Raw genomic sequence first — 24177 nt, forward strand, 5'->3', positions numbered from 1 at the left:
GGCTGGTCCAGCAGCAGAGAGGCCAAGGGCACCGTGGCCACTGATGTGGACGTCAGCCTCAAGGAGCCCCAAGTGACGCTGCCCTCGGGAACCGCCGAAGTCGACGTGACCCTGCCCGGGGCCGAGATTCAAGCGCCCGGCGTGGAGGTGACCGTCGAGACGGCCGCCGCAGGAGACGGCGAGAAAGGTCGATTCAAGATGCCCGACGTCAAGATGCCCAGCGTCAAGCTGCCCAAAGTCAAAGCTCCCCACGTGCAGGTCAGCCTGCCAAAGGCCGAGGTCTCGCTGCCCAAAGCCCAGGCCGAAGTCCAGGAGGGCGAAGTCGCCCTGCAGGGCCCCGAGGCCGAAGGCGGCCTGGAGGTGGCTGCCGGCAAAGTTGAGGGCGGCGGCATGAAAATACACATGCCGAAAGTCAAGGTGCCCAGCGTGGTCTTCTCCAAGCCGACCGTCAAGGCTCCCAAACTGGACGCAGACGTCAGCCTGCACAAAGTCGATGCCAGCCTCCCAGAGGCAGACCTCAGGGCCGGCGCCGGCGCCGTCAGCATTGCGACCCCCGACATCAAGGTGCCCTCCGTCGAAGGCTCCCTCGAGATCCAGGCACCCGAGATAGACCTGAAAGTGCCCTCTGCCGAAGGCTCGCTCGACGGGGCCGAGCTGGAGGCCGCGGGCTTGAAGGGGAAGTTTAAGATGCCCAAGTTCGACAAGCCCAAATTCGGAGTGTCGCTCCCCAAGGCGGAAGGGCCCGAAGGCGACGTCAGCCTGCCCTCCGCAGAGGTCGAGCTCCCCTCCGCCACCGTGACGGCCGCAGGGGAGGGCCCCGCGCTGGGCCTCAAAGCCGACGTCCCCGGCGCCAAAGCCGAAGGGGCCGGCTTGAAGCTGGAGAAACCTTCCTTCAAAATGCCCAAGGCTGACATCAAAGCTCCCAAGGTGGACATCAGTCTCCCCTCCGTCGACATCACCCTTCCAAAGGCCAGCGTCGACCTGCAGGCGCCCGAGGCGGCCCTCACCCTGGAAGGGGAAGCCAAAGCCCCCGAGAAGGAGGCCGCAAAGACCAAGGACGGCAAGTTCAAGATGCCCAAGTTTGGCATGCCTTCCTTTGGCTGGTCCAGCAGCAGAGAGGCCAAGGGCACCGTGGCCGCTGATGTGGACGTCAGCCTCAAGGAGCCCCAAGTGACGCTGCCCTCGGGAACCGCCGAAGTCGACGTGACCCTGCCCGGGGCCGAGATCCAAGCGCCCGGCGTGGAGGTGACCGTCGAGACGGCCGCCGCAGGAGACGGCGAGAAAGGTCGATTCAAGATGCCCGACGTCAAGATGCCCAGCGTCAAGCTGCCCAAAGTCAAAGCTCCCCACGTGCAGGTCAGCCTGCCAAAGGCCGAGGTCTCGCTGCCCAAAGCCCAGGCCGAAGTCCAGGAGGGCGAAGTCGCCCTGCAGGGCCCCGAGGCCGAAGGCGGCCTGGAGGTGGCTGCCGGCAAAGTTGAGGGCGGCGGCATGAAAATACACATGCCGAAAGTCAAGGTGCCCAGCGTGGTCTTCTCCAAGCCGACCGTCAAGGCTCCCAAACTGGACGCAGACGTCAGCCTGCACAAAGTCGATGCCAGCCTCCCAGAGGCAGACCTCAAGGCCGGCGCCGGCGCCGTCAGCATTGCGACCCCCGACATCAAGGTGCCCTCCGTCGAAGGCTCCCTCGAGATCCAGGCACCCGAGATAGACCTGAAAGTGCCCTCTGCCGAAGGCTCGCTCGACGGGGCCGAGCTGGAGGCCGCGGGCTTGAAGGGGAAGTTTAAGATGCCCAAGTTCGACAAGCCCAAATTCGGAGTGTCGCTCCCCAAGGCGGAAGGGCCCGAAGGCGACGTCAGCCTGCCCTCCGCAGAGGTCGAGCTCCCCTCCGCCACCGTGACGGCCGCAGGGGAGGGCCCCGCGCTGGGCCTCAAAGCCGACGTCCCCGGCGCCAAAGCCGAAGGGGCCGGCTTGAAGCTGGAGAAACCTTCCTTCAAAATGCCCAAGGCTGACATCAAAGCTCCCAAGGTGGACATCAGTCTCCCCTCCGTCGACATCACCCTTCCAAAGGCCAGCGTCGACCTGCAGGCGCCCGAGGCGGCCCTCACCCTGGAAGGGGAAGCCAAAGCCCCCGAGAAGGAGGCCGCAAAGACCAAGGACGGCAAGTTCAAGATGCCCAAGTTTGGCATGCCTTCCTTTGGCTGGTCCAGCAGCAGAGAGGCCAAGGGCACCGTGGCCGCTGATGTGGACGTCAGCCTCAAGGAGCCCCAAGTGACGCTGCCCTCGGGAACCGCCGAAGTCGACGTGACCCTGCCCGGGGCCGAGATCCAAGCGCCCGGCGTGGAGGTGACCGTCGAGACGGCCGCCGCAGGAGACGGCGAGAAAGGTCGATTCAAGATGCCCGACGTCAAGATGCCCAGCGTCAAGCTGCCCAAAGTCAAAGCTCCCCACGTGCAGGTCAGCCTGCCAAAGGCCGAGGTCTCGCTGCCCAAAGCCCAGGCCGAAGTCCAGGAGGGCGAAGTCGCCCTGCAGGGCCCCGAGGCCGAAGGCGGCCTGGAGGTGGCTGCCGGCAAAGTTGAGGGCGGCGGCATGAAAATACACATGCCGAAAGTCAAGGTGCCCAGCGTGGTCTTCTCCAAGCCGACCGTCAAGGCTCCCAAACTGGACGCAGACGTCAGCCTGCACAAAGTCGATGCCAGCCTCCCAGAGGCAGACCTCAGGGCCGGCGCCGGCGCCGTCAGCATTGCGACCCCCGACATCAAGGTGCCCTCCGTCGAAGGCTCCCTCGAGATCCAGGCACCCGAGATAGACCTGAAAGTGCCCTCTGCCGAAGGCTCGCTCGACGGGGCCGAGCTGGAGGCCGCGGGCTTGAAGGGGAAGTTTAAGATGCCCAAGTTCGACAAGCCCAAATTCGGAGTGTCGCTCCCCAAGGCGGAAGGGCCCGAAGGCGACGTCAGCCTGCCCTCCGCAGAGGTCGAGCTCCCCTCCGCCACCGTGACGGCCGCAGGGGAGGGCCCCGCGCTGGGCCTCAAAGCCGACGTCCCCGGCGCCAAAGCCGAAGGGGCCGGCTTGAAGCTGGAGAAACCTTCCTTCAAAATGCCCAAGGCTGACATCAAAGCTCCCAAGGTGGACATCAGTCTCCCCTCCGTCGACATCACCCTTCCAAAGGCCAGCGTCGACCTGCAGGCGCCCGAGGCGGCCCTCACCCTGGAAGGGGAAGCCAAAGCCCCCGAGAAGGAGGCCGCAAAGACCAAGGACGGCAAGTTCAAGATGCCCAAGTTTGGCATGCCTTCCTTTGGCTGGTCCAGCAGCAGAGAGGCCAAGGGCACCGTGGCCGCTGATGTGGACGTCAGCCTCAAGGAGCCCCAAGTGACGCTGCCCTCGGGAACCGCCGAAGTCGACGTGACCCTGCCCGGGGCCGAGATCCAAGCGCCCGGCGTGGAGGTGACCGTCGAGACGGCCGCCGCAGGAGACGGCGAGAAAGGTCGATTCAAGATGCCCGACGTCAAGATGCCCAGCGTCAAGCTGCCCAAAGTCAAAGCTCCCCACGTGCAGGTCAGCCTGCCAAAGGCCGAGGTCTCGCTGCCCAAAGCCCAGGCCGAAGTCCAGGAGGGCGAAGTCGCCCTGCAGGGCCCCGAGGCCGAAGGCGGCCTGGAGGTGGCTGCCGGCAAAGTTGAGGGCGGCGGCATGAAAATACACATGCCGAAAGTCAAGGTGCCCAGCGTGGTCTTCTCCAAGCCGACCGTCAAGGCTCCCAAACTGGACGCAGACGTCAGCCTGCACAAAGTCGATGCCAGCCTCCCAGAGGCAGACCTCAAGGCCGGCGCCGGCGCCGTCAGCATTGCGACCCCCGACATCAAGGTGCCCTCCGTCGAAGGCTCCCTCGAGATCCAGGCACCCGAGATAGACCTGAAAGTGCCCTCTGCCGAAGGCTCGCTCGACGGGGCCGAGCTGGAGGCCGCGGGCTTGAAGGGGAAGTTTAAGATGCCCAAGTTCGACAAGCCCAAATTCGGAGTGTCGCTCCCCAAGGCGGAAGGGCCCGAAGGCGACGTCAGCCTGCCCTCCGCAGAGGTCGAGCTCCCCTCCGCCACCGTGACGGCCGCAGGGGAGGGCCCCGCGCTGGGCCTCAAAGCCGACGTCCCCGGCGCCAAAGCCGAAGGGGCCGGCTTGAAGCTGGAGAAACCTTCCTTCAAAATGCCCAAGGCTGACATCAAAGCTCCCAAGGTGGACATCAGTCTCCCCTCCGTCGACATCACCCTTCCAAAGGCCAGCGTCGACCTGCAGGCGCCCGAGGCGGCCCTCACCCTGGAAGGGGAAGCCAAAGCCCCCGAGAAGGAGGCCGCAAAGACCAAGGACGGCAAGTTCAAGATGCCCAAGTTTGGCATGCCTTCCTTTGGCTGGTCCAGCAGCAGAGAGGCCAAGGGCACCGTGGCCGCTGATGTGGACGTCAGCCTCAAGGAGCCCCAAGTGACGCTGCCCTCGGGAACCGCCGAAGTCGACGTGACCCTGCCCGGGGCCGAGATCCAAGCGCCCGGCGTGGAGGTGACCGTCGAGACGGCCGCCGCAGGAGACGGCGAGAAAGGTCGATTCAAGATGCCCGACGTCAAGATGCCCAGCGTCAAGCTGCCCAAAGTCAAAGCTCCCCACGTGCAGGTCAGCCTGCCAAAGGCCGAGGTCTCGCTGCCCAAAGCCCAGGCCGAAGTCCAGGAGGGCGAAGTCGCCCTGCAGGGCCCCGAGGCCGAAGGCGGCCTGGAGGTGGCTGCCGGCAAAGTTGAGGGCGGCGGCATGAAAATACACATGCCGAAAGTCAAGGTGCCCAGCGTGGTCTTCTCCAAGCCGACCGTCAAGGCTCCCAAACTGGACGCAGACGTCAGCCTGCACAAAGTCGATGCCAGCCTCCCAGAGGCAGACCTCAGGGCCGGCGCCGGCGCCGTCAGCATTGCGACCCCCGACATCAAGGTGCCCTCCGTCGAAGGCTCCCTCGAGATCCAGGCACCCGAGATAGACCTGAAAGTGCCCTCTGCCGAAGGCTCGCTCGACGGGGCCGAGCTGGAGGCCGCGGGCTTGAAGGGGAAGTTTAAGATGCCCAAGTTCGACAAGCCCAAATTCGGAGTGTCGCTCCCCAAGGCGGAAGGGCCCGAAGGCGACGTCAGCCTGCCCTCCGCAGAGGTCGAGCTCCCCTCCGCCACCGTGACGGCCGCAGGGGAGGGCCCCGCGCTGGGCCTCAAAGCCGACGTCCCCGGCGCCAAAGCCGAAGGGGCCGGCTTGAAGCTGGAGAAACCTTCCTTCAAAATGCCCAAGGCTGACATCAAAGCTCCCAAGGTGGACATCAGTCTCCCCTCCGTCGACATCACCCTTCCAAAGGCCAGCGTCGACCTGCAGGCGCCCGAGGCGGCCCTCACCCTGGAAGGGGAAGCCAAAGCCCCCGAGAAGGAGGCCGCAAAGACCAAGGACGGCAAGTTCAAGATGCCCAAGTTTGGCATGCCTTCCTTTGGCTGGTCCAGCAGCAGAGAGGCCAAGGGCACCGTGGCCGCTGATGTGGACGTCAGCCTCAAGGAGCCCCAAGTGACGCTGCCCTCGGGAACCGCCGAAGTCGACGTGACCCTGCCCGGGGCCGAGATCCAAGCGCCCGGCGTGGAGGTGACCGTCGAGACGGCCGCCGCAGGAGACGGCGAGAAAGGTCGATTCAAGATGCCCGACGTCAAGATGCCCAGCGTCAAGCTGCCCAAAGTCAAAGCTCCCCACGTGCAGGTCAGCCTGCCAAAGGCCGAGGTCTCGCTGCCCAAAGCCCAGGCCGAAGTCCAGGAGGGCGAAGTCGCCCTGCAGGGCCCCGAGGCCGAAGGCGGCCTGGAGGTGGCTGCCGGCAAAGTTGAGGGCGGCGGCATGAAAATACACATGCCGAAAGTCAAGGTGCCCAGCGTGGTCTTCTCCAAGCCGACCGTCAAGGCTCCCAAACTGGACGCAGACGTCAGCCTGCACAAAGTCGATGCCAGCCTCCCAGAGGCAGACCTCAAGGCCGGCGCCGGCGCCGTCAGCATTGCGACCCCCGACATCAAGGTGCCCTCCGTCGAAGGCTCCCTCGAGATCCAGGCACCCGAGATAGACCTGAAAGTGCCCTCTGCCGAAGGCTCGCTCGACGGGGCCGAGCTGGAGGCCGCGGGCTTGAAGGGGAAGTTTAAGATGCCCAAGTTCGACAAGCCCAAATTCGGAGTGTCGCTCCCCAAGGCGGAAGGGCCCGAAGGCGACGTCAGCCTGCCCTCCGCAGAGGTCGAGCTCCCCTCCGCCACCGTGACGGCCGCAGGGGAGGGCCCCGCGCTGGGCCTCAAAGCCGACGTCCCCGGCGCCAAAGCCGAAGGGGCCGGCTTGAAGCTGGAGAAACCTTCCTTCAAAATGCCCAAGGCTGACATCAAAGCTCCCAAGGTGGACATCAGTCTCCCCTCCGTCGACATCACCCTTCCAAAGGCCAGCGTCGACCTGCAGGCGCCCGAGGCGGCCCTCACCCTGGAAGGGGAAGCCAAAGCCCCCGAGAAGGAGGCCGCAAAGACCAAGGACGGCAAGTTCAAGATGCCCAAGTTTGGCATGCCTTCCTTTGGCTGGTCCAGCAGCAGAGAGGCCAAGGGCACCGTGGCCGCTGATGTGGACGTCAGCCTCAAGGAGCCCCAAGTGACGCTGCCCTCGGGAACCGCCGAAGTCGACGTGACCCTGCCCGGGGCCGAGATCCAAGCGCCCGGCGTGGAGGTGACCGTCGAGACGGCCGCCGCAGGAGACGGCGAGAAAGGTCGATTCAAGATGCCCGACGTCAAGATGCCCAGCGTCAAGCTGCCCAAAGTCAAAGCTCCCCACGTGCAGGTCAGCCTGCCAAAGGCCGAGGTCTCGCTGCCCAAAGCCCAGGCCGAAGTCCAGGAGGGCGAAGTCGCCCTGCAGGGCCCCGAGGCCGAAGGCGGCCTGGAGGTGGCTGCCGGCAAAGTTGAGGGCGGCGGCATGAAAATACACATGCCGAAAGTCAAGGTGCCCAGCGTGGTCTTCTCCAAGCCGACCGTCAAGGCTCCCAAACTGGACGCAGACGTCAGCCTGCACAAAGTCGATGCCAGCCTCCCAGAGGCAGACCTCAAGGCCGGCGCCGGCGCCGTCAGCATTGCGACCCCCGACATCAAGGTGCCCTCCGTCGAAGGCTCCCTCGAGATCCAGGCACCCGAGATAGACCTGAAAGTGCCCTCTGCCGAAGGCTCGCTCGACGGGGCCGAGCTGGAGGCCGCGGGCTTGAAGGGGAAGTTTAAGATGCCCAAGTTCGACAAGCCCAAATTCGGAGTGTCGCTCCCCAAGGCGGAAGGGCCCGAAGGCGACGTCAGCCTGCCCTCCGCAGAGGTCGAGCTCCCCTCCGCCACCGTGACGGCCGCAGGGGAGGGCCCCGCGCTGGGCCTCAAAGCCGACGTCCCCGGCGCCAAAGCCGAAGGGGCCGGCTTGAAGCTGGAGAAACCTTCCTTCAAAATGCCCAAGGCTGACATCAAAGCTCCCAAGGTGGACATCAGTCTCCCCTCCGTCGACATCACCCTTCCAAAGGCCAGCGTCGACCTGCAGGCGCCCGAGGCGGCCCTCACCCTGGAAGGGGAAGCCAAAGCCCCCGAGAAGGAGGCCGCAAAGACCAAGGACGGCAAGTTCAAGATGCCCAAGTTTGGCATGCCTTCCTTTGGCTGGTCCAGCAGCAGAGAGGCCAAGGGCACCGTGGCCGCTGATGTGGACGTCAGCCTCAAGGAGCCCCAAGTGACGCTGCCCTCGGGAACCGCCGAAGTCGACGTGACCCTGCCCGGGGCCGAGATCCAAGCGCCCGGCGTGGAGGTGACCGTCGAGACGGCCGCCGCAGGAGACGGCGAGAAAGGTCGATTCAAGATGCCCGACGTCAAGATGCCCAGCGTCAAGCTGCCCAAAGTCAAAGCTCCCCACGTGCAGGTCAGCCTGCCAAAGGCCGAGGTCTCGCTGCCCAAAGCCCAGGCCGAAGTCCAGGAGGGCGAAGTCGCCCTGCAGGGCCCCGAGGCCGAAGGCGGCCTGGAGGTGGCTGCCGGCAAAGTTGAGGGCGGCGGCATGAAAATACACATGCCGAAAGTCAAGGTGCCCAGCGTGGTCTTCTCCAAGCCGACCGTCAAGGCTCCCAAACTGGACGCAGACGTCAGCCTGCACAAAGTCGATGCCAGCCTCCCAGAGGCAGACCTCAGGGCCGGCGCCGGCGCCGTCAGCATTGCGACCCCCGACATCAAGGTGCCCTCCGTCGAAGGCTCCCTCGAGATCCAGGCACCCGAGATAGACCTGAAAGTGCCCTCTGCCGAAGGCTCGCTCGACGGGGCCGAGCTGGAGGCCGCGGGCTTGAAGGGGAAGTTTAAGATGCCCAAGTTCGACAAGCCCAAATTCGGAGTGTCGCTCCCCAAGGCGGAAGGGCCCGAAGGCGACGTCAGCCTGCCCTCCGCAGAGGTCGAGCTCCCCTCCGCCACCGTGACGGCCGCAGGGGAGGGCCCCGCGCTGGGCCTCAAAGCCGACGTCCCCGGCGCCAAAGCCGAAGGGGCCGGCTTGAAGCTGGAGAAACCTTCCTTCAAAATGCCCAAGGCTGACATCAAAGCTCCCAAGGTGGACATCAGTCTCCCCTCCGTCGACATCACCCTTCCAAAGGCCAGCGTCGACCTGCAGGCGCCCGAGGCGGCCCTCACCCTGGAAGGGGAAGCCAAAGCCCCCGAGAAGGAGGCCGCAAAGACCAAGGACGGCAAGTTCAAGATGCCCAAGTTTGGCATGCCTTCCTTTGGCTGGTCCAGCAGCAGAGAGGCCAAGGGCACCGTGGCCGCTGATGTGGACGTCAGCCTCAAGGAGCCCCAAGTGACGCTGCCCTCGGGAACCGCCGAAGTCGACGTGACCCTGCCCGGGGCCGAGATCCAAGCGCCCGGCGTGGAGGTGACCGTCGAGACGGCCGCCGCAGGAGACGGCGAGAAAGGTCGATTCAAGATGCCCGACGTCAAGATGCCCAGCGTCAAGCTGCCCAAAGTCAAAGCTCCCCACGTGCAGGTCAGCCTGCCAAAGGCCGAGGTCTCGCTGCCCAAAGCCCAGGCCGAAGTCCAGGAGGGCGAAGTCGCCCTGCAGGGCCCCGAGGCCGAAGGCGGCCTGGAGGTGGCTGCCGGCAAAGTTGAGGGCGGCGGCATGAAAATACACATGCCGAAAGTCAAGGTGCCCAGCGTGGTCTTCTCCAAGCCGACCGTCAAGGCTCCCAAACTGGACGCAGACGTCAGCCTGCACAAAGTCGATGCCAGCCTCCCAGAGGCAGACCTCAAGGCCGGCGCCGGCGCCGTCAGCATTGCGACCCCCGACATCAAGGTGCCCTCCGTCGAAGGCTCCCTCGAGATCCAGGCACCCGAGATAGACCTGAAAGTGCCCTCTGCCGAAGGCTCGCTCGACGGGGCCGAGCTGGAGGCCGCGGGCTTGAAGGGGAAGTTTAAGATGCCCAAGTTCGACAAGCCCAAATTCGGAGTGTCGCTCCCCAAGGCGGAAGGGCCCGAAGGCGACGTCAGCCTGCCCTCCGCAGAGGTCGAGCTCCCCTCCGCCACCGTGACGGCCGCAGGGGAGGGCCCCGCGCTGGGCCTCAAAGCCGACGTCCCCGGCGCCAAAGCCGAAGGGGCCGGCTTGAAGCTGGAGAAACCTTCCTTCAAAATGCCCAAGGCTGACATCAAAGCTCCCAAGGTGGACATCAGTCTCCCCTCCGTCGACATCACCCTTCCAAAGGCCAGCGTCGACCTGCAGGCGCCCGAGGCGGCCCTCACCCTGGAAGGGGAAGCCAAAGCCCCCGAGAAGGAGGCCGCAAAGACCAAGGACGGCAAGTTCAAGATGCCCAAGTTTGGCATGCCTTCCTTTGGCTGGTCCAGCAGCAGAGAGGCCAAGGGCACCGTGGCCGCTGATGTGGACGTCAGCCTCAAGGAGCCCCAAGTGACGCTGCCCTCGGGAACCGCCGAAGTCGACGTGACCCTGCCCGGGGCCGAGATCCAAGCGCCCGGCGTGGAGGTGACCGTCGAGACGGCCGCCGCAGGAGACGGCGAGAAAGGTCGATTCAAGATGCCCGACGTCAAGATGCCCAGCGTCAAGCTGCCCAAAGTCAAAGCTCCCCACGTGCAGGTCAGCCTGCCAAAGGCCGAGGTCTCGCTGCCCAAAGCCCAGGCCGAAGTCCAGGAGGGCGAAGTCGCCCTGCAGGGCCCCGAGGCCGAAGGCGGCCTGGAGGTGGCTGCCGGCAAAGTTGAGGGCGGCGGCATGAAAATACACATGCCGAAAGTCAAGGTGCCCAGCGTGGTCTTCTCCAAGCCGACCGTCAAGGCTCCCAAACTGGACGCAGACGTCAGCCTGCACAAAGTCGATGCCAGCCTCCCAGAGGCAGACCTCAAGGCCGGCGCCGGCGCCGTCAGCATTGCGGCCCCCGACATCAAGGTGCCCTCCGTCGAAGGCTCCCTCGAGATCCAGGCACCCGAGATAGACCTGAAAGTGCCCTCTGCCGAAGGCTCGCTCGACGGGGCCGAGCTGGAGGCCGCGGGCTTGAAGGGGAAGTTTAAGATGCCCAAGTTCGACAAGCCCAAATTCGGAGTGTCGCTCCCCAAGGCGGAAGGGCCCGAAGGCGACGTCAGCCTGCCCTCCGCAGAGGTCGAGCTCCCCTCCGCCACCGTGACGGCCGCAGGGGAGGGCCCCGCGCTGGGCCTCAAAGCCGACGTCCCCGGCGCCAAAGCCGAAGGGGCCGGCTTGAAGCTGGAGAAACCTTCCTTCAAAATGCCCAAGGCTGACATCAAAGCTCCCAAGGTGGACATCAGTCTCCCCTCCGTCGACATCACCCTTCCAAAGGCCAGCGTCGACCTGCAGGCGCCCGAGGCGGCCCTCACCCTGGAAGGGGAAGCCAAAGCCCCCGAGAAGGAGGCCACAAAGACCAAGGACGGCAAGTTCAAGATGCCCAAGTTTGGCATGCCTTCCTTTGGCTGGTCCAGCAGCAGAGAGGCCAAGGGCACCGTGGCCGCTGATGTGGACGTCAGCCTCAAGGAGCCCCAAGTGACGCTGCCCTCGGGAACCGCCGAAGTCGACGTGACCCTGCCCGGGGCCGAGATCCAAGCGCCCGGCGTGGAGGTGACCGTCGAGACGGCCGCCGCAGGAGACGGCGAGAAAGGTCGATTCAAGATGCCCGACGTCAAGATGCCCAGCGTCAAGCTGCCCAAAGTCAAAGCTCCCCACGTGCAGGTCAGCCTGCCAAAGGCCGAGGTCTCGCTGCCCAAAGCCCAGGCCGAAGTCCAGGAGGGCGAAGTCGCCCTGCAGGGCCCCGAGGCCGAAGGCGGCCTGGAGGTGGCTGCCGGCAAAGTTGAGGGCGGCGGCATGAAAATACACATGCCGAAAGTCAAGGTGCCCAGCGTGGTCTTCTCCAAGCCGACCGTCAAGGCTCCCAAACTGGACGCAGACGTCAGCCTGCACAAAGTCGATGCCAGCCTCCCAGAGGCAGACCTCAAGGCCGGCGCCGGCGCCGTCAGCATTGCGGCCCCCGACATCAAGGTGCCCTCCGTCGAAGGCTCCCTCGAGATCCAGGCACCCGAGATAGACCTGAAAGTGCCCTCTGCCGAAGGCTCGCTCGACGGGGCCGAGCTGGAGGCCGCGGGCTTGAAGGGGAAGTTTAAGATGCCCAAGTTCGACAAGCCCAAATTCGGAGTGTCGCTCCCCAAGGCGGAAGGGCCCGAAGGCGACGTCAGCCCGCCCTCCGCAGAGGTCGAGCTCCCCTCCGCCACCGTGACGGCCGCAGGGGAGGGCCCCGCGCTGGGCCTCAAAGCCGACGTCCCCGGCGCCAAAGCCGAAGGGGCCGGCTTGAAGCTGGAGAAACCTTCCTTCAAAATGCCCAAGGCTGACATCAAAGCTCCCAAGGTGGACATCAGTCTCCCCTCCGTCGACATCACCCTTCCAAAGGCCAGCGTCGACCTGCAGGCGCCCGAGGCGGCCCTCACCCTGGAAGGGGAAGCCAAAGCCCCCGAGAAGGAGGCCGCAAAGACCAAGGACGGCAAGTTCAAGATGCCCAAGTTTGGCATGCCTTCCTTTGGCTGGTCCAGCAGCAGAGAGGCCAAGGGCACCGTGGCCGCTGATGTGGACGTCAGCCTCAAGGAGCCCCAAGTGACGCTGCCCTCGGGAACCGCCGAAGTCGACGTGACCCTGCCCGGGGCCGAGATCCAAGCGCCCGGCGTGGAGGTGACCGTCGAGACGGCCGCCGCAGGAGACGGCGAGAAAGGTCGATTCAAGATGCCCGACGTCAAGATGCCCAGCGTCAAGCTGCCCAAAGTCAAAGCTCCCCACGTGCAGGTCAGCCTGCCAAAGGCCGAGGTCTCGCTGCCCAAAGCCCAGGCCGAAGTCCAGGAGGGCGAAGTCGCCCTGCAGGGCCCCGAGGCCGAAGGCGGCCTGGAGGTGGCTGCCGGCAAAGTTGAGGGCGGCGGCATGAAAATACACATGCCGAAAGTCAAGGTGCCCAGCGTGGTCTTCTCCAAGCCGACCGTCAAGGCTCCCAAACTGGACGCAGACGTCAGCCTGCACAAAGTCGATGCCAGCCTCCCAGAGGCAGACCTCAGGGCCGGCGCCGGCGCCGTCAGCATTGCGACCCCCGACATCAAGGTGCCCTCCGTCGAAGGCTCCCTCGAGATCCAGGCACCCGAGATAGACCTGAAAGTGCCCTCTGCCGAAGGCTCGCTCGACGGGGCCGAGCTGGAGGCCGCGGGCTTGAAGGGGAAGTTTAAGATGCCCAAGTTCGACAAGCCCAAATTCGGAGTGTCGCTCCCCAAGGCGGAAGGGCCCGAAGGCGACGTCAGCCTGCCCTCCGCAGAGGTCGAGCTCCCCTCCGCCACCGTGACGGCCGCAGGGGAGGGCCCCGCGCTGGGCCTCAAAGCCGACGTCCCCGGCGCCAAAGCCGAAGGGGCCGGCTTGAAGCTGGAGAAACCTTCCTTCAAAATGCCCAAGGCTGACATCAAAGCTCCCAAGGTGGACATCAGTCTCCCCTCCGTCGACATCACCCTTCCAAAGGCCAGCGTCGACCTGCAGGCGCCCGAGGCGGCCCTCACCCTGGAAGGGGAAGCCAAAGCCCCCGAGAAGGAGGCCGCAAAGACCAAGGACGGCAAGTTCAAGATGCCCAAGTTTGGCATGCCTTCCTTTGGCTGGTCCAGCAGCAGAGAGGCCAAGGGCACCGTGGCCGCTGATGTGGACGTCAGCCTCAAGGAGCCCCAAGTGACGCTGCCCTCGGGAACCGCCGAAGTCGACGTGACCCTGCCCGGGGCCGAGATCCAAGCGCCCGGCGTGGAGGTGACCGTCGAGACGGCCGCCGCAGGAGACGGCGAGAAAGGTCGATTCAAGATGCCCGACGTCAAGATGCCCAGCGTCAAGCTGCCCAAAGTCAAAGCTCCCCACGTGCAGGTCAGCCTGCCAAAGGCCGAGGTCTCGCTGCCCAAAGCCCAGGCCGAAGTCCAGGAGGGCGAAGTCGCCCTGCAGGGCCCCGAGGCCGAAGGCGGCCTGGAGGTGGCTGCCGGCAAAGTTGAGGGCGGCGGCATGAAAATACACATGCCGAAAGTCAAGGTGCCCAGCGTGGTCTTCTCCAAGCCGACCGTCAAGGCTCCCAAACTGGACGCAGACGTCAGCCTGCACAAAGTCGATGCCAGCCTCCCAGAGGCAGACCTCAGGGCCGGCGCCGGCGCCGTCAGCATTGCGACCCCCGACATCAAGGTGCCCTCCGTCGAAGGCTCCCTCGAGATCCAGGCACCCGAGATAGACCTGAAAGTGCCCTCTGCCGAAGGCTCGCTCGACGGGGCCGAGCTGGAGGCCGCGGGCTTGAAGGGGAAGTTTAAGATGCCCAAGTTCGACAAGCCCAAATTCGGAGTGTCGCTCCCCAAGGCGGAAGGGCCCGAAGGCGACGTCAGCCTGCCCTCCGCAGAGGTCGAGCTCCCCTCCGCCACCGTGACGGCCGCAGGGGAGGGCCCCGCGCTGGGCCTCAAAGCCGACGTCCCCGGCGCCAAAGCCGAAGGGGCCGGCTTGAAGCTGGAGAAACCTTCCTTCAAAATGCCCAAGGCTGACATCAAAGCTCCCAAGGTGGACATCAGTCTCCCCTCCGTCGACATCACCCTTCCAAAGGCCAGCGTCGACCTGCAGGCGCCCGAGGCGGCCCTCACCCTGGAAGGGGAAGCCAAAGCCCCCGAGAAGGAGGCCGCAAAGACCAAGGACGGCAAGTTCAAGATGCCCAAGTTTGGCATGCCTTCCTTTGGCTGGTCCAGCAGCAGAGAGGCCAAGGGCACCGTGGCCGCTGATGTGGACGTCAGCCTCAAGGAGCCCCAAGTGACGCTGCCCTCGGGAACCGCCGAAGTCGACGTGACCCTGCCCGGGGCCGAGATCCAAGCGCCCGGCGTGGAGGTGACCGTCGAGACGGCCGCCGCAGGAGACGGCGAGAAAGGTCGATTCAAGATGCCCGACGTCAAGATGCCCAGCGTCAAGCTGCCCAAAGTCAAAGCTCCCCACGTGCAGGTCAGCCTGCCAAAGGCTGAGGTCTCGCTGCCCAAAGCCCAGGCCGAAGTCCAGGAGGGCGAAGTCGCCCTGCAGGGCCCCGAGGCCGAAGGCGGCCTGGAGGTGGCTGCCGGCAAAGTTGAGGGCGGCGGCATGAAAATACACATGCCGAAAGTCAAGGTGCCCAGCGTGGTCTTCTCCAAGCCGACCGTCAAGGCTCCCAAACTGGACGCAGACGTCAGCCTGCACAAAGTCGATGCCAGCCTCCCAGAGGCAGACCTCAAGGCCGGCGCCGGCGCCGTCAGCATTGCGGCCCCCGACATCAAGGTGCCCTCCGTCGAAGGCTCCCTCGAGATCCAGGCACCCGAGATAGACCTGAAAGTGCCCTCTGCCGAAGGCTCGCTCGACGGGGCCGAGCTGGAGGCCGCGGGCTTGAAGGGGAAGTTTAAGATGCCCAAGTTCGACAAGCCCAAATTCGGAGTGTCGCTCCCCAAGGCGGAAGGGCCCGAAGGCGACGTCAGCCTGCCCTCCGCAGAGGTCGAGCTCCCCTCCGCCACCGTGACGGCCGCAGGGGAGGGCCCCGCGCTGGGCCTCAAAGCCGACGTCCCCGGCGCCAAAGCCGAAGGGGCCGGCTTGAAGCTGGAGAAACCTTCCTTCAAAATGCCCAAGGCTGACATCAAAGCTCCCAAGGTGGACATCAGTCTCCCCTCCGTCGACATCACCCTTCCAAAGGCCAGCGTCGACCTGCAGGCGCCCGAGGCGGCCCTCACCCTGGAAGGGGAAGCCAAAGCCCCCGAGAAGGAGGCCGCAAAGACCAAGGACGGCAAGTTCAAGATGCCCAAGTTTGGCATGCCTTCCTTTGGCTGGTCCAGCAGCAGAGAGGCCAAGGGCACCGTGGCCGCTGATGTGGACGTCAGCCTCAAGGAGCCCCAAGTGACGCTGCCCTCGGGAACCGCCGAAGTCGACGTGACCCTGCCCGGGGCCGAGATCCAAGCGCCCGGCGTGGAGGTGACCGTCGAGACGGCCGCCGCAGGAGACGGCGAGAAAGGTCGATTCAAGATGCCCGACGTCAAGATGCCCAGCGTCAAGCTGCCCAAAGTCAAAGCTCCCCACGTGCAGGTCAGCCTGCCAAAGGCCGAGGTCTCGCTGCCCAAAGCCCAGGCCGAAGTCCAGGAGGGCGAAGTCGCCCTGCAGGGCCCCGAGGCCGAAGGCGGCCTGGAGGTGGCTGCCGGCAAAGTTGAGGGCGGCGGCATGAAAATACACATGCCGAAAGTCAAGGTGCCCAGCGTGGTCTTCTCCAAGCCGACCGTCAAGGCTCCCAAACTGGACGCAGACGTCAGCCTGCACAAAGTCGATGCCAGCCTCCCAGAGGCAGACCTCAAGGCCGGCGCCGGCGCCGTCAGCATTGCGGCCCCCGACATCAAGGTGCCCTCCGTCGAAGGCTCCCTCGAGATCCAGGCACCCGAGATAGACCTGAAAGTGCCCTCTGCCGAAGGCTCGCTCGACGGGGCCGAGCTGGAGGCCGCGGGCTTGAAGGGGAAGTTTAAGATGCCCAAGTTCGACAAGCCCAAATTCGGAGTGTCGCTCCCCAAGGCGGAAGGGCCCGAAGGCGACGTCAGCCTGCCCTCCGCAGAGGTCGAGCTCCCCTCCGCCACCGTGACGGCCGCAGGGGAGGGCCCCGCGCTGGGCCTCAAAGCCGACGTCCCCGGCGCCAAAGCCGAAGGGGCCGGCTTGAAGCTGGAGAAACCTTCCTTCAAAATGCCCAAGGCTGACATCAAAGCTCCCAAGGTGGACATCAGTCTCCCCTCCGTCGACATCACCCTTCCAAAGGCCAGCGTCGACCTGCAGGCGCCCGAGGCGGCCCTCACCCTGGAAGGGGAAGCCAAAGCCCCCGAGAAGGAGGCCGCAAAGACCAAGGACGGCAAGTTCAAGATGCCCAAGTTTGGCATGCCTTCCTTTGGCTGGTCCAGCAGCAGAGAGGCCAAGGGCACCGTGGCCGCTGATGTGGACGTCAGCCTCAAGGAGCCCCAAGTGACGCTGCCCTCGGGAACTGCCGAAGTCGACGTGACCCTGCCCGGGGCCGAGATCCAAGCGCCCGGCGTGGAGGTGACCGTCGAGACGGCCGCCGCAGGAGACGGCGAGAAAGGTCGATTCAAGATGCCCGACGTCAAGATGCCCAGCGTCAAGCTGCCCAAAGTCAAAGCTCCCCACGTGCAGGTCAGCCTGCCAAAGGCCGAGGTCTCGCTGCCCAAAGCCCAGGCCGAAGTCCAGGAGGGCGAAGTCGCCCTGCAGGGCCCCGAGGCCGAAGGCGGCCTGGAGGTGGCTGCCGGCAAAGTTGAGGGCGGCGGCATGAAAATACACATGCCGAAAGTCAAGGTGCCCAGCGTGGTCTTCTCCAAGCCGACCGTCAAGGCTCCCAAACTGGACGCAGACGTCAGCCTGCACAAAGTCGATGCCAGCCTCCCAGAGGCAGACCTCAGGGCCGGCGCCGGCGCCGTCAGCATTGCGACCCCCGACATCAAGGTGCCCTCCGTCGAAGGCTCCCTCGAGATCCAGGCACCCGAGATAGACCTGAAAGTGCCCTCTGCCGAAGGCTCGCTCGACGGGGCCGAGCTGGAGGCCGCGGGCTTGAAGGGGAAGTTTAAGATGCCCAAGTTCGACAAGCCCAAATTCGGAGTGTCGCTCCCCAAGGCGGAAGGGCCCGAAGGCGACGTCAGCCTGCCCTCCGCAGAGGTCGAGCTCCCCTCCGCCACCGTGACGGCCGCAGGGGAGGGCCCCGCGCTGGGCCTCAAAGCCGACGTCCCCGGCGCCAAAGCCGAAGGGGCCGGCTTGAAGCTGGAGAAACCTTCCTTCAAAATGCCCAAGGCTGACATCAAAGCTCCCAAGGTGGACATCAGTCTCCCCTCCGTCGACATCACCCTTCCAAAGGCCAGCGTCGACCTGCAGGCGCCCGAGGCGGCCCTCACCCTGGAAGGGGAAGCCAAAGCCCCCGAGAAGGAGGCCGCAAAGACCAAGGACGGCAAGTTCAAGATGCCCAAGTTTGGCATGCCTTCCTTTGGCTGGTCCAGCAGCAGAGAGGCCAAGGGCACCGTGGCCGCTGATGTGGACGTCAGCCTCAAGGAGCCCCAAGTGACGCTGCCCTCCGGAACCGAGGTCCAAGACCCCAGCATGGAGCTTGTTATAGATTCTTCCTCCCGAAAAGAGGATGATACTGGTAATCTTAAAAGTTCTCTTTTTAGAATTCCTACGCTTTCCCTTTCTAGAAGCTCTAAATCTGAGGCACAGAGTAAATCTGGAGTTGAATTTTCTGTGTCAGAAGCTGTTTGTTATTCTTTAACTGAGGAAAGTCCAGCTGTTCTTTCAGGCAGTGTCAACTCTAAGCTCCTTCATGATATTAAGGGAGATAGTGGCTCTAAATCTACTAAATTCAATATTCCTAGCTTGGGTTTCTCCAAAGTTGATATTGGTTCTTCTAAAATTGAACAGGATTCCCCTTTACCAAAAGGGGATATTACTCTTACTAAGTATCAAATAAATGTAGTAGAATCAGAATCAAAGATATCATCTCTTGCTGATAAGGATCTTTCAGAACATGGTTTTGAAATTTTAAATGAAGATGGTTCTTTGGAGCAAGGAAATCTGAAGCAAGGAGAGAAAACATCAGCTGCTGAAATATCTGTGTGTGACACAGAGATTACAGTTAAAATTCCTAAATTCCGAAAACCAAAATTTGGAATTTCTTGGTCTAAGGGAAAACCATCAGAAAGTATTGCTGGTTCCAAAGTGGAATCTGACATTTCCCAGGGAGGGATAACATCTGATATGACTTATACTGATACTGACAAACCAGCTCAGATCTCTAATGCCGAGTTAGATGTGAAGATGCACAAGCCTTCACCTGAATTTGGTCTGGATGCACCAATGTCGGATGTCAGTCTCCCATCAATGGAAGTTACCATGCCAAAATTAGAAGCAGAAATCCATGGCCCAGATTTAGAGTGCAAGGGAGAACAAGATGTAGCTTCAGGAGAGAAGGACACTGAGGAGAAAGAAAAATTTAAAACATCAAAATTCAAACTGCCTTCATTTAGTTGGTCACCAAAGAAAGAAGCTATTGCTCCTTCTGAAGTTGAGGGACATCTGGAAGAACCCACTTTGCCTACTTTATCTGGAGACACAGAATCTGAATTAACATGTCCCACTCATGAGAATAAATACCCTCATGTGGAATTTGATACATCAAAAGAAAAAGATGGTGAAAAGGTCAGAAACAAGAAGTCCCAATTTATCATTCCAAAGATCTCATTCCCTAAAATTAAGGGTCAAAAAGTCCAGGTCTCTCTGCCCATACTGGAAACTGACATTTGTGGTCCCAAACAAGAAAAAGAAGGTGTTTCAGTACAGAAATCTGAGAAAGGGAGTAGTGGAGAAGGGGCAGGAATGGGCATAAAAATGCCAAAAGATACAGTCCCTACTTTGGAATTTTCCAAACCAGAAGTCAAATCTCCCAAAATAGACATGGATATTACCATGCCTACAGGTGAGGTCATACTTCCTATATGTGAAGAAGATAACCTAACATTGAAATCAGCTGCTGCTAATGCCAGCCTCTCCACCTCACCTATTAAGATGCTAACTGAAGGCTCCCTTGAGGTGAAGAGTCCTGACAGAAGTGTTGAAAGAAAACCAAATGAAACTGGTGTAGGTGATGTAGAAATAAAAATTGAAGGTCCTGAAGGGAAAACAAAAATGCCTAAATTCCAAATGCCAAAGTTTGGAATTACACATTCTAAAGGGAAGGTGTCAGAAAAGGAGGTCAGCCAATCCAAACCAGAAGTCAAGGTTCCCCAAATAAAAGCAATGATAGAAATAGCTGACATTGCTGTTGAAGCACCAAATTTGGAGGTGGAATATGGTACAGGAACAGAAACTTACAGCCCTGAAGTCAAAATGACCAAAGATGATAATAAGGAATCAGAGGCTGATGTTCACCTCCCATCAGCTGACATTTCTATTCCAAAACCAGACAGTGATATTCATGATTCAGATGCAGCACTAAAAATGAAAGGGGAAATAAAGCAAGATGGAGATGGAGAAGAAAAAGAAGGACATTTCAAAATGCCAAAATTCAAACTTCCATCCTTCAGTTGGTCACCAAAGAAGGAAGCAAGTGTTAAACTGGATTCTGGAGCAAATTTGGAAGATCATAAACTTGCTCTAATATCAGGCGGAATAGACTCAGAAGTGAGAGGAACTGCAACTGATGATCAAGGTACTGGGCCAGCCCTTGATCTGGAAATATCTGCAGGAAAAGTTGAACAAAGAAGTCCAATTAAAAAGCCCCAATTTGTCATGCCTAAAATTTCACTTTCCAAGATCAAGGTTCCCAAATCTCAGACTCATTCACCAAAAGTTGAAGCTGATGCTACTGTTCCTAAAACAGAAAGAGAGGGTGATGATTCAATACAGATACCTGATATGGAAAGAAGTCATTCTGAAAGAACAGAAGAAGGGGCACAAATAAGCATAAAACTGGCTGATGTTAAGATCCCCACTCTGGAGTTTTCCAAAACAGAAACTGGAACTTCCCAAACTGAAATGGCAGTCAGCTCAGCAAAGATTGGTGCTGCTCTGCCTCCCTCAGAGGGGAGTTTTCAACAGGTTGTCCTAAAATCAAGTTCTACTGATGAAGATACCATTCAAAAAACAGGTATTAAGTTCACCAAAGGAGAAGCTTCAGTTGAACTGAGGAGCCCTGAAATAGTAACAGAAAGGTCATCAATTGTGGATGGAAGAAAGGTGAAGTTGGAAGGTCCTGAAGGGAAGATTAAAATGCCCAAATTCCAGAAGCCAAAGTTTGGAATCTCCCTAACAAAAGGGAAAGGCCCAGAGCCAGAGATCAGCTCTCCAAAAATAGAAGCTGAGCTACCCCAGCTGAAAACAACAAATGAAAGTGCTGACATTGCTGTGGGAGTTCCAGCAACAGAACTTACATCTGATATGTCAGATCCAGGAGTAGGTGTTTCTAAGATAAAAACACCCCAAGTTCTGACAGCTGACATTGAAGCTCCGAAGGTAGCCATAAGCCCTCAGTCGGTGTCTAAACCAACGGCAGAGGGAGCTATTGAGAGCCTTGAGGAGAAAGAAATCAAATTAAAACAAGAACAAGAAATAAAAGCTGAAGAAGTTCAGACTGAAGAACACCAGGGATGGTTTAAAATGCCAAAATTTAGAATACCCACATTTGGCAGGACATCCTTAAAGGAAAAAAAAGGTGCTGATATTGAAAGAAGTATGGAAAAATCTCAGGCAGGCATTCCCTCTGCCAAAATACAAACTGAAACAAGTATTGCTGAAAATACCTTCTCATTACCACATGCAGTTGCTGAAATTACTATTGGAAAAGAAGGGATTCCAAAAGTAGGAGATTCTGTGAAGAGTTCTGATGCTAGCTTGTCAAAGATAGAAGGAGATATTTCATTATCCACAGAAAAAACAGATAGAGTGAATATTCCTGAAACTTACGCAGACATAGTTAAGCATGGTGCTGAAGGACAAAAAACGCATACTTCAGAATTTATAGTGTCTTCCGCAGAATTGTCTAAATCATACCTAAGTGCTTCAGAAATTGACAAAGACAACAGTCTAACAAATAGGTTTCCTACATGTACTCTGACTCCTCAAGAGCATAAAGTCAAATCACAGGATATAGAAGTCCCAAAGGTAGAAAGTTCCACTAAGTTAGAGACTTCAGGAGTAGGATGTAAACCACCATCAGCTGAAATTTCTCTAGGTGCAACACAGGACAAAATAGATGTTAGTCTTCCAACAGGAGAGCTAGATATTCAAAATCAAGAGGCAGTAATTAAAAAAGGAAAGATAAAGGGTGAGATGAAAATTATAGGAAAAGACAGTGAAAGAAGCCAATTAAAAAGGCCTACATGTGAATGGTCTACAACAAAGGGATCAGAAGATGGTACTTATGTTACAGCTAAGCTGGAAGATCTAAAGGTAGAAGTTCCAGAAGTAAAGATGGATGTTAGAATTGCTAGAGTAGATCCTGAAATGAAACTTCAAGTGAAAAGTGTTGAAAAGGACATGTCTGCAGGGGTGGAAGTGCAAGTAGAAGATAGAGCAGAAACAAGTAAAATTAAAACATACAAGTTTAAGGTTCCAAAGTTCGGAGTGTTGCATTCAGAAGTGAAGGATTTTGCAGGTGATATCAATTTGCCAAAGTCAGAATCTGATTCAGTATCTAAAACTGAAATAGGCACAACAGAAATACAGTTTCAAAAATCAGAAGGATCTATTGGCCTGAAAAGTCCAACTCTAGATCATATGGAAACATCTGCTAGAATAACAGCGGAAACAGTGGACAAAACACAAGGTGGCCCAGAAGTAAATATAAAAATTCCAAAACTAAAAATACCAAGATTTACTTTCAAAGTTCTCCCAATTGAAGCTGATGTTTCAGTGTCAAAAGTGGTAACAGATCCAAAGGGATCTAGTACTGACATTGAAGTAGTGCAACTGCAAGCAAGCTCTGCTATCTCTGAAGAAACACTAGAGGCTCTAGAGGGTGGTATCCAAAAAGCAAAAAGCAAAATTCTAACACTGAATGAACCTGACATTAAAACAGCACAGATGACTACTACGGTAGAGTCCTCCCCTTCAAATGTAGGGCAAGACATTCATTGGTCATATGTAGAAGGCCAAGAAGTGAGTGAGAAAGTAGAACCTGAACATGTTGCTATTGAAAGGTGTGAGATTTACACTACTGAAATACTGAAAGAATCAGAGATTCTCTCATCAGAAGTCAAAACTGCTACTTTGGGATTCTCATTGCTCAAGGTGAAATTGCCTGAATCACATAGCAACTTAGAAGTGCTAGTCCAGCAACCATCTTCAACAGAAAGTGTATCAGTGAGCAAACCTAAATGTGCTGATGAAAGCTTTGGAGCACAGAGGACTGGCAGTGCTGAGCTTAAACTATCTGACAAACCACACAGTGAGACTGAAGAATCTAGTGGGGAAGTAAGTTTGCCAAAGTTAAAAACATTTGCTGTTGAAGTAAAACCTTCCAGTAAACTTGAAGAGAGTCTTCCTGATAAGTCACCAGAGGGAATAACTGCAGGTCCTCTCTCTAAAGATGAGGATGTAGCTGAAGCACTAGAAGATGAAGAAAAAGACATAACCAATGAAAAAGAAAAGACTGATAGTAAAAGGTCTCCTGGAAGATTCAAATTTTGGCTTCCAAGTATTGGCTTTTCATCTTCTGGTGACGAAACAAGCACAGATTCAAAAACAGAAGTAAAAAAATCAGTTCCAGAAGATGTGAAACCTGCTGACGCACCAGATAATGATTCTTCTAAGCAAACTGAAAAAACTGGATGGTTTAAATTTCCCAAGCTTGGTTTCACATCTCCTTCCAAAAAGGCTAAGACTGTTGACAAAGAAGAGATGGATCATAAAGAGGGAAGAATCTCGGATGAAGATAGCCCATCAGATAAACCTGATATATTTTTTGATGCACAAGAAAGCTTATCACCTAAAGAAACAACAGAGGGTGAAAAAGTTGAAATTGATGGGACCTCATCTAATGTTCCAGTTTCTCGAACTATCGTGACATCTTCAGCAAGAACTGAACTAATCTTGTTGGAAGAAGAAAAAGACAGTCAAGCTAATATTCCTGGAGATACAACCAAATGAATATTGTCTTTTCTCAACGCTCTATGAAAATAAAATAATCTACATGTACAGAAAAGAATGTTTTCTTAATTTTCTAGTAACTGAAAATTAAACAAAACCCAAAGCTGATGTTCATGAAAATAGTTGAACAGAATTTACCACATTTAAATTTTCAAGCTATGCTGTGCGCTAATGAAAGTACTGATTTCTTCGAATCTGCCCCAAAGGCAACAATTACTGCAGGTACAGTGAAGCCCATAGTTTTAGCAAAGTCTGAAAAGATAACTGAACCATGAAATTAGACCATTGAAAGGCTCGATGATAGCAAAAGACTTGTTAAATAGGCTTCTCAAAAACACACTGATTATGTTTAGATTATAGATTATTTTCACAATGGAGTATAAACTAGTACTACGAGAACTATATTTACCTGTTTAGATTTTGGACCTTTCTGACCTACTTTTGCTTTCTTATTAAAATATTTTTCTTTATGTCAGCTAAGGTAATATGTATATTCCACAAACATTTTAAAATGCAAAATAAAATCAAAATACTAGTGTAGAGAGACTAAAGCTTTACCTTTTCCTCTCTTCTCATTTTTTTTATTATTGTGGTGGGTCATATTTAGCCTTAAAATAACTTAAAAAACTCAACAGAATAAATTCAAGACCAAAAACCGTATAACTACTTCACATTTTTAAGATACCAAAACAAAACATGTTAACAATTGTGGATAAATAAATTTTAATGTATATATTTACTGGATAGTTAAATGCACAGAATGATCTGCCACACTGGTGGAATTGCTTCAGAGATTTTCTGGGAAAGGAGATGTATATAATCATTTGCTTCTTTGTTTATATTAATGCTTCTCTCAAGTACACAACAAAAACCAGAGTGCATATGTGACAGCCTTCACATGTATTAAAACACTGTCTGTATTCTTAATTCACAATAAACTCACCATATGAATCATAA

General features: G+C 57.9%; 1 protein-coding gene across 1 annotated transcript in view; it reads left to right on the forward strand.

Moving 5' to 3' along the window:
* The window catches only part of AHNAK2 (AHNAK nucleoprotein 2), a 30411-nt gene extending 6234 nt beyond the window's left edge, over positions 1–24177 (forward strand). Inside the window, exon 6 of the mRNA XM_074864978.1 lies at positions 12–24177. Coding sequence (XP_074721079.1) covers positions 12–23220 — 23209 coding nt within the window. The 3' untranslated portion in view covers positions 23221–24177. The remainder of the gene's footprint in view (positions 1–11) is intronic.

Source organism: Strix uralensis, chromosome 4, assembly GCF_047716275.1.
Source record: "Strix uralensis isolate ZFMK-TIS-50842 chromosome 4, bStrUra1, whole genome shotgun sequence".
Taxonomy (NCBI): Eukaryota; Metazoa; Chordata; class Aves; order Strigiformes; family Strigidae; genus Strix; species Strix uralensis.